At 45.8% G+C, this 13,252-nt stretch overlaps 1 protein-coding gene across 4 annotated transcripts in view; it reads left to right on the top strand.

The window, feature by feature from the left end:
• PEX7 (peroxisomal biogenesis factor 7) overlaps nucleotides 1–13,252 on the top strand; it is a 504,207-nt gene that overhangs the window by 464,883 nt on the left and 26,072 nt on the right. For 3 of the 4 annotated variants that reach the window (XM_073627348.1, XM_073627345.1, XM_073627346.1), the window contains exon 10: nucleotides 1,944–2,101. The exons of the other annotated variant lie outside the window; for it this stretch is intronic. In XM_073627348.1, the coding sequence (XP_073483449.1) occupies nucleotides 1,944–2,069 (126 nt within the window). In that variant the 3' untranslated portion in view covers nucleotides 2,070–2,101. The remainder of the gene's footprint in view (nucleotides 1–1,943; nucleotides 2,102–13,252) is intronic. 4 annotated transcript variants of the gene reach the window in all.

Here is a 13,252-nt window from a genome sequence, read left to right on the forward strand (position 1 = left end):
GCTGAAAGATGGAGTTCCTCTTCATGTTCAGCTTTCTAGCAGAAGCCTAAAGGTTTTGTGCCAATATTGACTGGTATTTGGAACTGTTCATAATTCCCTCTACCTTGGCTAAGGCCCCTGCTCCAGCTGAAGAAAACAGCACCAAAGCATGATGCTGCCACCACCATGCTTCACTGTGTGTATGGTGTTCTTTTGGAGATGTGCAGTGTTGTTTTTGTGCCAAACACATCTTTTGGCATTATGGCCAAAAAGTTCAACCTCGGTTTCATCAGACCATAACACATTTTCCCCACGTGCATTTGGGAGAATTCAGATGTGTTTTTGCAAAATTTAGCCGGGCTAGGATGTTTTTCTTCGTAAGAAAAGGCTTCCGTCTTGCCACTGTACCTCATAGCCCAGACATATGAGGATTCGGGAGCTTGGAAGCTCCCTGACCATTTTTCTTCTCGTCTTTTCATCAATTTTGGAGAGACGTCCAGTTCATTGTAATGTCACTGTTGTGCCATATTTTCTCCACTTGATGATGACTGTCTTCACTCTGTTCTATGGTATATCTAAAGCCTTGGAAATTCTTTGGTACCCTTCTCCTGACTGATACCTTTTAACAATGAGATCCCTCTGATGCTTTGGAAGCTCTCTGCGGACCATGGCTTTTACTGTGGGATGCGACTAAGAAAATGCCAGGAAAGACCTACTATAACAGCTGAACTTTATTTGGGGTTAATCATAGGTACTTTAAATGATGGCAGATGTGTACTGACTCCTATTTAACATGAGTTTGAATGTGATTGCTTAATTCTGAATGCAGCTACATCCCCAATTATAAGAGGGTATGCACAAAGATTTCAGTTTGTTTTTCAATTGAGTTGTACAGGTTAATAGGTCACATTATATATTAGATTATAGATCTATCTTAATTTATATATTAGGTACCTGTAAAGGAAAGCTTAATATGCCACTTTACATTTTTTGTACACTTTGTTTATTCATCCTTCAAATAAAGTTTTAGCCTCGATCCTGACTCCACTGCATAATTTTATGTGCACAATCAGTCCTGGTAGCAAGCCTTAGCCAAATAGTTGTGCATATTATCCAAAAAGTAAAACAGACAGTTAACACATCTATGGGCAGCTATCCTATCTTTTACAAAATAATGCAAGAATCAGTGTTTGTGTATGAATTTATACCTTTGTGTTCTGATAAGAGAAAACTAAGAAAGTGAGAAACATGTAATGTTTGTTTGAATGCCTTATGCCAAAATCTTTGCCTGTCATTTTAATTTTTGCTGTTCTTCCAAGAATTCTAAATGACTGCCCAGCAGCTATTTTTCTTCTGTCAAGCCTTCAGCTAATCTCTCGGGCAGTAATTGGGTGTGCATGTGCTTATTTTTTTATTTCAGGGGGACTAGACAATTTCAACTGGAGTAGAGATATATTTGTATATTTTATTTCAGTGCTCACTGACTGTGTCTTTATATTTCAACCGCAGTAGATAAAGGGGTTCCCATAGATTAATTCAAGAGAAAACAAGCCCAGATGCTGATTATTGCCAACCAACTACTCTCTCCAAATAAATGTTTAGTACATTATCTCATCTGTAGCTACAGATTTTTATTCAGTTTTAACCACTTGAGGACAAACATGTTATACCCCCTTCCTGTTATGGCTATTTTTCAGCTTTCAGTGCTGTGATACTTTGACAATTACTTGGTCATGCAGCACTGTACCCAAATGACAGACAGATAGTGGTATTTAATAATCACATTGTTTTTTTTGTGTTTTTTTTACTGTATAAAGTGAAAAAAGAGACAAAGGGTACGCCCGGCCCCGAGGGGGTATGACACCAGGTTGGCGGTCAGTTGCACAATCATAAGATTGCTGTGGAGGCAAACTATCGGCTTGACTTTTATCAAAGACCTCACTAAATCCGCGGTTTTCCTCCAGCAGGGAGGAGAGAGAAGAGGTGCAGAAGACCTTAGCCACTTTCTGAAAACATGTCTTACTGCATTGTGGCGACCAGGAAAGAACCTCAGCACAAAGCCAATCAAAAGAGGGGTTGTGCCTCTGTAACCAAGGATAACCAATAACTACCAGGAAATGAGGTGAGGAAATGACTTGGAATTTAATTACCTCATGGGGAAGACCCCCTATGGCCATGGTCAACAGAGCAGTCTCATGAGTCCCATGGGCAGGCTGTAGAGATCTCCCATCAATAGCCTCAACGGCTAATGGAGTAGCACAAAGCTGCAGTGGAATTGAGTGCTTAGACACAAAGGCACCATCTATGAACAGGCCTGCAACCCCAGAGTCGTTTAGAGCCTGTATCTCGATGGGTGACTCAGGCCAAAAAAAAAGGGTAACTGAAACCAAGGGCTTATCCTTCAGGATAACTGGGGATCAAACAACGCCATCTAAGATCTGTCCCCTACAGGGCCTCAAGGTGCGGGCATTTCCTGGACAGGTAGGACAAGACTTCAAAAAGTGACCTTCCTGGCCACAATCTCTCCCTCCTCCTAAAGGCCCTCTCATCCACAGAGAGACATGTGAAGCCCAACTGCATTGATTCTACTTCCAACGGTTGACAAGGGTGGGACTGCAAAGCTTGGCGCCAAATGTACAGGAGGCTTCTGCAAGCACTCCTTAAAGGAAGATCTCTCTCTGGAGTCAATGAGAATGGCAAACGTGATCAATCTCTCCAGCTCAGTGGGTATGTCTCGGGCTGCTATCTCATCTTCCATTTGAATGAGGAAATTGTGTTGCCTTCCTTGTGTCCCAAGCCGGCTCATCCCAAGGAATTTTCTTTGCATACCTTGGACGTGGTTTGTGCGTTTCGGGTGTATTTGGCAGCCACGGAGGCACGAAGATAATTCCAGCAGTATGAAAGGGGGAAGCAGGAGTCTGAGCCCAGCAATTCTTTCACAGATAATGCCTACACATTACTTTTTTGTAGTTAATGTTGAGATTGGAGTTCAGCATTAAAGTGGATGTAAACCCCAATTTTTTTTTTTTGTCATACTGTAGAGTATACGATTTCCTATCATTTGAGCCAAGTCTTGCCACACAGAGTTAATCCAGCTCTGAGCAACCCTCTTTTATTGTTCAGTGAGAAAAATCTTGACAAACTGAGAAGAACTTTGTCAAATACTCCCCCTTGCTGTGAGTGACAGCCTAAGACACTTGCATTATTTTTTAATTCCCTCCCCCACTCCTTTCTTCAGCAGCTCTGCAAGGATTGGCTGTTCCACACCTCAGCATGATTTGGCATGCTGAAGTCATGTGGTTACTTTCCTGTCTTCACTGGATGTTAGAGATCATAGCAGAAGTTCAGTGTTAGAAATACACAGGAGAAAATGCATATTGACAAGGAGTGTAGAGGTGGGCGGGGAGTCTACTGACATGACTCCACCCACCGAGCTCCAGACAACAGACCCACCCACAGAATCTGCAGTTTTTCGGGTCTAATAACAGACAGAGGGGAGACATTTGACAGGTAAAGATACATGCAGGAGGCATGTATATCCTTATAGATAATCACTATGGCAGTAGTTTAGAAAGGATGATATTGGGTTTACATCCACTTTAAAGGCTAACTCCTCCAAACAATAAATGCAACTATATTTGTAGCAAAAAAATAGCAATTATTATTTTGCAAATGAGCCTGATAAGCAGTGCTACTGTGATCAGTGTATCACTGGTGCAATGCACAGGCTTCTACAGACTATTCCACAGCTCCCTGTCCATACCAAGGTACAGACGTTCAGTTAGAGAGCTGACGGAAGGTTGGATCGGTTTGGGGGTGGAGTGAGTTCATGTGCAACCACATTACACCCTAAATATGGATGTAACATGTAACAAAGTCTAAAAAAAAGTGTAGTTGGCCTTTAAGGGCTTGATCACACTATCAGAGTTGGGCTGTATTGCCCAATGCAAGGACAAGGCAAATAGTTGTATGTCCTTTGGCTTCAGTTAAAAGTATGTATGTGAATATGTGATTTTTTTTGGGGGGGGTAATCATACTTACCTAGGTGGATGCTGTATCTGTCCCCCGCCAGTTCTAAGACTGAGAACTGAGCGATCAAACAACACTGATCGCTCTGTTCTCAGAGCTCCCTGAGCAGAGAGCTGGTGACTGTCAGTCACCGCGCTCACTGGAGTGCTGGGCTGTGGAGGGGGCACGGGCAGCCTTCTCAGGCTCTCAGTGACTCGCTGGGAGACTGAGGCAGTGCCAGGCCAGGCATGTGGGCGGATCCTGACCATATGGTAGCGATTTTTTCCTGATCCTGGACCAGCTCTGTCATGTCAGCCGATAGCGGGCTTCAGCCCACTGTCCGCTAAAAATGGGTTACAGGAGTGCAAAACAAACTGCACTCCTGTGATACACAGGAGAAGTACAGACAAACCAGCTTTGGCTGTACTCCTTTTTTAGTAAAAATAAAAATAAGAAATACCAATACTTTTCCTACTAGTGTGACAGCCTTGCACCTCCTGAGTCTCACAACAGTGGCCAGGCTATCATGGACAATTTCCTGAGTCCCCTGGACTACAGAGAATTGTGCCATTAAATTGCATGGTATTGGGGTTACTGTGAGCAATGTACTGTCACAAAGTACCAGTCCAGTAAAGCCTCAGGAAATTGAATTACAGCTGCTACCTATTAGTGCTAAGACACTGCCTCTACAGCTTAGTACTGTGCCTAATTACACCCACAGAAATTCCTCATGCTCAACATGGAGTCTCCACACTAAATCTAGGGATTTGTAGTCAGATTTGGTGATTTATGTCAATATAATGTGACATATTAACCACATATTCATCCCTCCCCAGCATGTTTTGGGAAGTTCAGGGCTTTTGCTGGTCACGTGAGTTGGGGTTTACATTGAGAATTTTTTTTCTATCTTTATTGCTTGCTGTATACTTAGTGGGGGTTGTGAATTTAAAAGAATACTCATATTTGTCTCTGGAATTTAGCTTTAAATAAAATCAAATGTGTTACTTCAAGAATGAGGTTAGCAAAGATGTTCTGGATTGTTATACATTTTTACACATATCTGTTTTTTTACTCAAAACTTTTGCGGCTGTTAATGCTTGGAGACTCTTTTTAATAAGAGAATTTGTATGCAGGCAGCTTTGTCCATATGGCAATCTAATGCATTCAAACCACCCTTAGGCAGGGATGCCACATTCGACCTGCGGTTCAGTGCACGTCAGACAGTAGAAAATTATCATATGCATGGAATGTGTTCTCTGAAGGTAAAAATGTGTTACATTTACAGAAGTTACATTTAAAGCAAAAGCTTGATAAAGTTGGAAACAAATATGTTTTCTATATTCAAAGCTTTATGTGTGGATAGATGTGAAGGATGCTGAAAGCTTTAGAATTTATCATATTTTTTCTTCACATATACCATTACTTTAAACACTCTTGCATACATGATTTTAGCTGTAGTCTGTAGCATACAGTATATTGATTTTTACATTATGCACTATTATTTTGGGTACCTCTCACAGAGTTTACCAAACAGAGCGCGCAGAAGGTAATTATATTAGATGCTTACCTTTAACCCACCTTTTTTAATGCTGGGTACAAACAGGAAGTATTTTTTTCGTTCAACCCAGCGGGCTGAACATAAAAAGACTTACAGATTGCCCTACTGACACATCTGATGTTAGTGCGGCGATCTCCATGCTTAGCTATTGTGTTTTTATAGGGGGACTGCCTCCCATTAGAACACACTGATCAGCGCTCGCAGCCATTGGCTGCGTGCGCTGATCAGATGCTGGTTTTCCAGCATGTTCCGTCAACAGAAGCCAGTCTTGAGACTGGCTGCTGTCAGATGAGGAGCTGTACACATGGGCCAAAGTTCGGCTGGTTCCTGCCTAACCAACGGATTTTGGGCTCGTGTGTACCCAGCTTTAGCTTCTTCTTGTTCTATAGTCCAGTTGGGTCCTGTCATGTGCTGTATATGCTGTCAGAATTCAGTGGGGTAGATTGTACATTAAAGCAAAGTTCTACCCAAAAGTGGAACCTCCACTTATCTGCTTCCTCCTCCCCTCCGGTGCAACATTTGGCACCTTTCAGGGGGAGAGGGGAACGGGTACCTGTGTTTGACAGGTACCCTTCTCTACTTCCGGAAGACAGTGCCACGGCGCCGTCCTTTGGAAGTTCACCCTCCTTTCTCCACCGCCAGGCCAGTTAATATGCACAGCGTGCTTTGCACATGCGCAGTAGGGAACCGGCTGTGAATCGCGGGAACCTTGGACAGGTTAGTGTCCTAATGTTAAAAGTTAGCAGCTACAGTATGTGTAGCTGCTGACTTTACATTTTTTCGTGGAGGGGCGGAACTCTTCTTTAATATACATTAATATTAAGATTAGGATAGTATGTAGGATACCACAGATTAGTTATTTTTAAAGACAAGGTCTTGGTGTGGGAGGTTCGCCAATGGCACAGACGTTCCTTGCACAGGATGAGGAGAGTATGCAGAAGAATAAGTGTTAGGCTTAGGTGTTAATTGGTTAAGGGTAAATTAGTATGGGAAACATTAAATGTTGAGGGCCCTTTTAAAGGTTAAGCATTGGGATGTTAAGTGTTAAAGGTCACTTAGGGGTTAGGGTAAATAATTAAATTGTATGCTACCCCAGCATTATATATTTCAGATATGTGTCACCTTGTGCTTGTATGAAAAAGTATTCAGTTCTCTTTGCAATGCTTCCTTTGTGTAAAATTCCTGGTGATTCTCCCTGTTCCCCTGCTTTCCTATTTCAAACTTACCACAGCCTGCATGGAAGCTCATTCATCTCAGCATGGACAGTTTGCTTTTTTACATTTTACTTGGAAACTAACTCGACAATTAGACTTCTGCTGATGTGCCACATGTACAGCTCTCACTAGGGAGATCTGCGTACTGCTCTTCCTCTGCCTCCTACTGACACACCCCTCTGACCAGCTCCTCAGTGGGAAGAAAAGTGTACTCCTCTCCCTCTGCCTCCGACTGACACACCCCTCTGTCCAGCTCCTCACTGGGAAGCTCAGTGTACTGCTCTCCCTCTGCCTTCTACTGACACATCCCTCTGCCCAGTTCCTCTCTGGGAAGATCAGTGTACTCCTCTCCCTCTGCCTCCTACTGACACATCCCTCTGCCCAGCTCCTCACTGGGAAGATCAGTGTACTCCTCTCCCTCTGCCTCCGAATGACACACCCCTCTGCCCAGCTCCTCTCTGGGAAGATCAGTGTACTCCTCTCCCTCTGCCTCCTACTGACACACCCCTCTGTCCAGCTCTTCATTGGGAAGATCAGTGTACTCCTCTCCCTCTGCCTTCTACTGACACATCCCTCTGCCCAGCTCCTCATTGGGAAGATCAGTGTGCTCCTCTCCCTCTGCCTCCGCTGACACACCCCTCTGCCCAGCTCCTCATTGGGAAGATCAGTGTACTCCTCTCCCTCTGCCTCCGACTGACACACCCCTCTGCCCAGCTCCTCATTGGGAAGATCAGTGTACTCCTCTCCCTCTGCCTCCTACTGACACACCCCTCTGCCCAGCTCTTCACTGGGAAGATCAGTGTACTCCTCTGCCTCTGACTGACACACCCCTCTGCCCAGCTCCTCATTGGGAAGATCAGTGTACTCCTCTCCCTCTGCCTCCGACTGACACACCCCTCTGCCCAGCTCCTCATTGGGAAGATCAGTGTACTCCTCTTCCTCTGCCTCCTACTGACACACCCCTCTGCCCAGCTCTTCACTGGGAAGATCAGTGTATTCCTCTCCCTCTGCCTCTGACTGACACACCCCTCTGCCCAGCTCCTCTCTGGGAAGATCAGTGTACTCCTCTCCCTCTGCCTCCTACTGACACACCCCTCTGCCCAGCTCATCACTGGGAAGATCAGTGTACTCCTCTCCCTCTGCCTCCTACTGACACACCCCTCTGCCCAGCTCCTCTCTAGGAAGATCAGTGTACTCCTCTCCTTCTGCCTCCTACTGACACACCCCTCTGCCCAGCTCATCACTGGGAAGATCAGTGTACTCCTCTCCCTCTGCCTCCTACTGACACACCCCTCTGCCCAGCTCATCACTGGGAAGATCAGTGTACTCCTCTCCCTCTGCCTCCTACTGACACACCCCTCTGCCCAGCTCCTCTCTAGGAAGATCAGTGTACTCCTCTCCCTCTGCCTCCGACTGACACACCCCTCTGCCCAGCTCTTCATTGGGAAGATCAGTGTACTCCTCTCCCTCTGCCTTCTACTGACACATCCCTCTGCCCAGCTCCTCATTGGGAAGATCAGTGTGCTCCTCTCCCTCTGCCTCCGCTGACACACCCCTCTGCCCAGCTCCTCATTGGGAAGATCAGTGTACTCCTCTCCCTCTGCCTCCGACTGACACACCCCTCTGCCCAGCTCCTCATTGGGAAGATCAGTGTACTCCTCTCCCTCTGCCTCCTACTGACACACCCCTCTGCCCAGTTCTTCACTGGGAAGATCAGTGTACTCCTCTGCCTCTGACTGACACACCCCTCTGCCCAGCTCCTCATTGGGAAGATCAGTGTACTCCTCTCCCTCTGCCTCCGACTGACACACCCCTCTGCCCAGCTCCTCTCTAGGAAGATCAGTGTACTCCTCTCCCTCTGCCTCCTACTGACACACCCCTCTGCCCAGCTCTTCACTGGGAAGATCAGTGTACTCCTCTCCCTCTGCCTCTGACTGACACACCCCTCTGCCCAGCTCCTCATTGGGAAGATCAGTGTACTCCTCTCCCTCTGCCTCCGACTGACACACCCCTCTGCCCAGCTCCTCTCTGGGAAGATCAGTGTACTCCTCTCCCTCTGCCTCCTACTGACACACCCCTCTGCCCAGCTCATCACTGGGAAGATCAGTGTACTCCTCTCCCTCTGCCTCCTACTGACACACCCCTCTGCCCAGCTCCTCTCTAGGAAGATCAGTGTACTCCTCTCCCTCTGCCTCCTACTGACACACTCCTCTGCCCAGCTCATCACTGGGAAGATCAGTGTACTCCTCTCCCTCTGCCTCCTACTGACACACCCCTCTGCCCAGCTCCTCTCTAGGAAGATCAGTGTACTCCTCTCCCTCTGCCTCCGACTGACACACCCCTCTGCCCAGCTCCTCAATGGGAAGATCAGTGTACTCCTCTTCCTCTGCCTCCTACTGACACACCCCTCTGCCCAGCTCTTCACTGGGAAGATCAGTGTACTCCTCTCCCTCTGCCTCTGACTGACACACCCCTCTGCCCAGCTCTTCACTGGGAAGATCAGTGTACTCCTCTCCCTCTGCCTCTGACTGACACACCCCTCTGCCCAGCTCCTCATTGGGAAGATCAGTGTACTCCTCTCCCTCTGCCTCCGACTGACACACCCCTCTGCCCAGCTCCTCTCTGGGAAGATCAGTGTACTCCTCTCCCTCTGCCTCCTACTGACACACCCCTCTGCCCAGCTCCTCATTGGGAAGATCAGTGTACTCCTCTCCCTCTGCCTCCGACTGACACACCCCTCTGCCCAGCTCCTCTCTGGGAAGATCAGTGTACTCCTCTCCCTCTGCCTCCTACTGACACACCCCTCTGCCCAGCTCATCACTGGGAAGATCAGTGTACTCCTCTCCCTCTGCCTCCTACTGACACACCCCTCTGCCCAGCTCCTCTCTGGGAAGATCAGTGTACTCCTCTCCCTCTGTCTCCTACTGACACACCCCTCTGCCCAGCTCTTCACTGGGAAGATCAGTGTACTCCTCTGCCTCTGACTGTCACACCCCTCTGCCCAGCTCCTCATTGGGAAGATCAGTGTACTCCTCTCCCTCCGACTGACACACCCCTCTGCCCAGCTCCTCATTGGGAATATCAGTGTACTCCTCTTCCTCTGCCTCTGACTGACACACCCCTCTGCCCAGCTCCTCATTGGGAAGATCAGTGTACTCCTCTACCTCTGCCTCCGACTGACACACCCCTCTGCCCAGCTCCTCTCTGGGAAGATCAGTGTACTCCTCTCCCTCTGCCTCCTACTGACACACCCCTCTGCCCAGCTCATCACTGGGAAGATCAGTGTACTCCTCTCCCTCTGCCTCCTACTGACACACCCCTCTGCCCAGCTCCTCTCTGGGAAGATCAGTGTACTCCTCTCCCTCTGCCTTCTACTGACACACCCCTCTGCCCAGCTCATCACTGGGAAGATCCGTGAACTGCTGTTTTTCTGCCCCTTACACCGCCCCCCTCTCTACAGAACTAGTCATAGTATATTTCTGTCCACATTTTACACAAGACCCCTGCATCATCACACGCAGTCTCTACCCCTATCTCTCTAAGCCCTTAATGCAGCTGAGAACAGTGGTCACATGATCACACTAGAAAAAAAAAAGACTAAAGAAAATCTATCATTTTTTACATAATCACACGTTTGACTTTCCATTTCTATTTTAAAAGCTAAGTTTACCTTTAAAATAACATGTTACACCCGTATTTAGGGTGTATGCATGTTACTAAAGATGCTAGCAGCAGATCTACTTAAAACTCTAAATATATATTCATAACTATTTTATTGTGTTGAGGTAAGTAAGGTGCCTGTCATGTGGACAAATGTATTGTTTGTTGCACTTTATTTAGCTGATAGGTTCACAAAATATTTTGGTTACCCTTTCCCCATGTTTTATTTATGGAAACAATTTTGGCTGTGTGAATGAGAATCATTCACAGTGACTAAGTTACATGCTTAGTACTATACTATGCATCACTACATTGCTTTGCAGGTATTCTCTTGCTCATCCGCATTCTGCGGGAAACAAATACATCTTTTAAATAATACATTAAATAATCTGTTACACTAAGCTTTCCTCCTGTATCAGTCACCTAACCGAACTGTCACCTCATATAAAACCACTTTAGTGTTTTTTGGATTTTCTGGGCATGGTAAACACTTTTCCAGTAATTGAGCAATTCTTACAGAGGGGCAGCCCTAAATAACAGTTTACACTCCATAATGGATTTGTTTGCTGAATGTAAATCATTCAATTATTTAAGTGCAAATTCAATTTTTCTAAATGTTCAGAGTTTATAAACAGCATTTTGATATTTCTCCTTGTAATACGCATATTACTAACTGTTTAGAAGAAATATTGTGGCAACAAGTGGCTAAAATATAATTGTATTATATCTGATTTTGCTGTACATTAAAATTAAAGGGGTTGTAAAGGTATACATTTTTTCACCTTAATGCATTCTATGCATTAAGGTGAAAAAACTTTTGAAAATACCGCCGCCCCCAACCCCCCCGTTTTACTTACCTGACATCTCGAAACTCGGCCGCTCGCTCCCGACCTCCATTCAGCCGATCAGCCTGGTCGCTGATTGGCTATAGTGGATGGATTGAAAGCAGCGCAGCCATTGGCTCGTGCTGCTGTCAATCACAGCCAATGACGCGGCGCGCCGGGGGCGGGGCCGAGTTATACAGCGAGCGGCTATAGCCGCCGGCTGTATCACGGGAGCGAGCCCGCAATAACTAACCACCATGCGAGAGAGCTCGCATTAAGGTGGTTAGTTATTGCGGGGAGGAGCTGAGACAGCCGCCGAGGGACCCCAGAAGAGCAGGTTCGGGGCCACTCTGTGCAGAACGAGCTGCACAGTGAAGGTAAGTATAACATGTTTGTTATTTTTAAAAAAAAAAAAATTGACCTTTACAACCCCTTTAAACTAACAAAAATGTAATGAGTTTGTAATGGTTACAACCTTGTTCAGAGGTTAATTTTTGTGTGCCCTAGTGAAAGACTTACCTTCCTGTTGTGTCTTTAAAACTTGGAGTAAGGGGATACATTTACACAACATCAATGCAGACATCAATACAAAATTAATGCTACCCAAGAAGAAAAAAAGTTTTGGCTTGCATTGAACTTTAATGCCCCATACACACGGTCGGATTTTCCGATGGAAAATGTGTGATAGGACCTTGTTGGAAATTCCGACCGTGTGTAGGCTCCATCACACATTTTCCATCGGATTTTCTGACACACAAAGTTTGAGAGCAGGATATAAAATTTTCCGACAACAAAATCCGTTGTCGGAAATTCCGATCGTGTGTACACAAATCCGACGGACAAAGTGCCACGCATGCTCAGAATAAATAAAGAGATGAAAGCTATTGGCCACTGCCCTGTTTATAGTCCCGACGTACGTGTTTTACGTCACCGCGTTTAGAACGATCGGATTTTCCGACAACTTTGTGTGACCGTGTGTATGCAAGACAAGTTTGAGCCAACATCCGTCTGAAAAAATCCTAGGATTTTGTTGTCGGAATGTCCGAACAAAGTCCGACCGTGTGTACTGGGCATATCAGTGCTTCATTAAAAGCAACTCTTTTGCTAGAGTAAAACACTATGCAAAGAGAAGAATTATTATATATATATATATATCTGTCCTGCCAACCATGCCACTCTCTTAAAGTGAAACTTCCCTCTCCCAATCAACATTGATTATTTTTAATACTTTTTCTGCTAGCATTAATAAATAGATAGGAAAGTAAATCATATTTACTTATTTTAAACTTTTCTTTTTTTTTTTTTTTTTTTTTTTTACATTTCTTCAGTTACTTCCTGGTTTCTTGTCTAGGCAAATGATCTCATACTTCCCAGGAGTCTTTAGGAGGGGTTTTCTCAGCTAAGCACACTCTCCTGCATGCATGCTTGAGCTAAGGGCAGATGGAGTCCAGGAAGTAAATGCTACATGAATCATCTGCCCTTACTCAAGATGGCCACGGCCGGAAATACCAGGGGGGTGTTTTTTAAATTATTTCTTAACAAAATAAAGCATGGAGACATGGATTGGGGGGGGGGGGGGTTGCTTTGAATATTAAAAATGAATTACCAGTAAATATTGTTTTTTGATTTGTGGCGCTCAGATGCAGTGAAGATCTACTTTAAAGGGTTAAAGTGGTTGTAAAGCCTACATTTTTTTTACCTTAATGCATTCCTTGCATTAAGGTAAAAAATGGTTGTGTGTCAGCATCCCCCTCACCCCCCTTTTATTTACCTGAGCCCTTATTGGATCCAGCGCTGTGCACGTCTGCAGCTCTTCTCTCCCCTCACTTCCGGGTCTCACTGGCTTTGCCGGGGCACTGGAAGCCATTGGCTCCCTGTGCTGTCAATCAAAGCCAGTGACGAGGGAGCAGGGTCAGTGGATGCAGCAGCGGGGAACTGGACAGAGGGGAGGGGCTAGGAGTGTTGGCAGGGGACCCGAAAAGAGGAGGTTCACGGCCGCTCTGTGCAGA

The sequence above is a fragment of the Aquarana catesbeiana genome, linkage group LG04 (assembly GCF_042186555.1).
Source record: "Aquarana catesbeiana isolate 2022-GZ linkage group LG04, ASM4218655v1, whole genome shotgun sequence".
Classification (NCBI taxonomy): domain Eukaryota; kingdom Metazoa; phylum Chordata; class Amphibia; order Anura; family Ranidae; genus Aquarana; species Aquarana catesbeiana.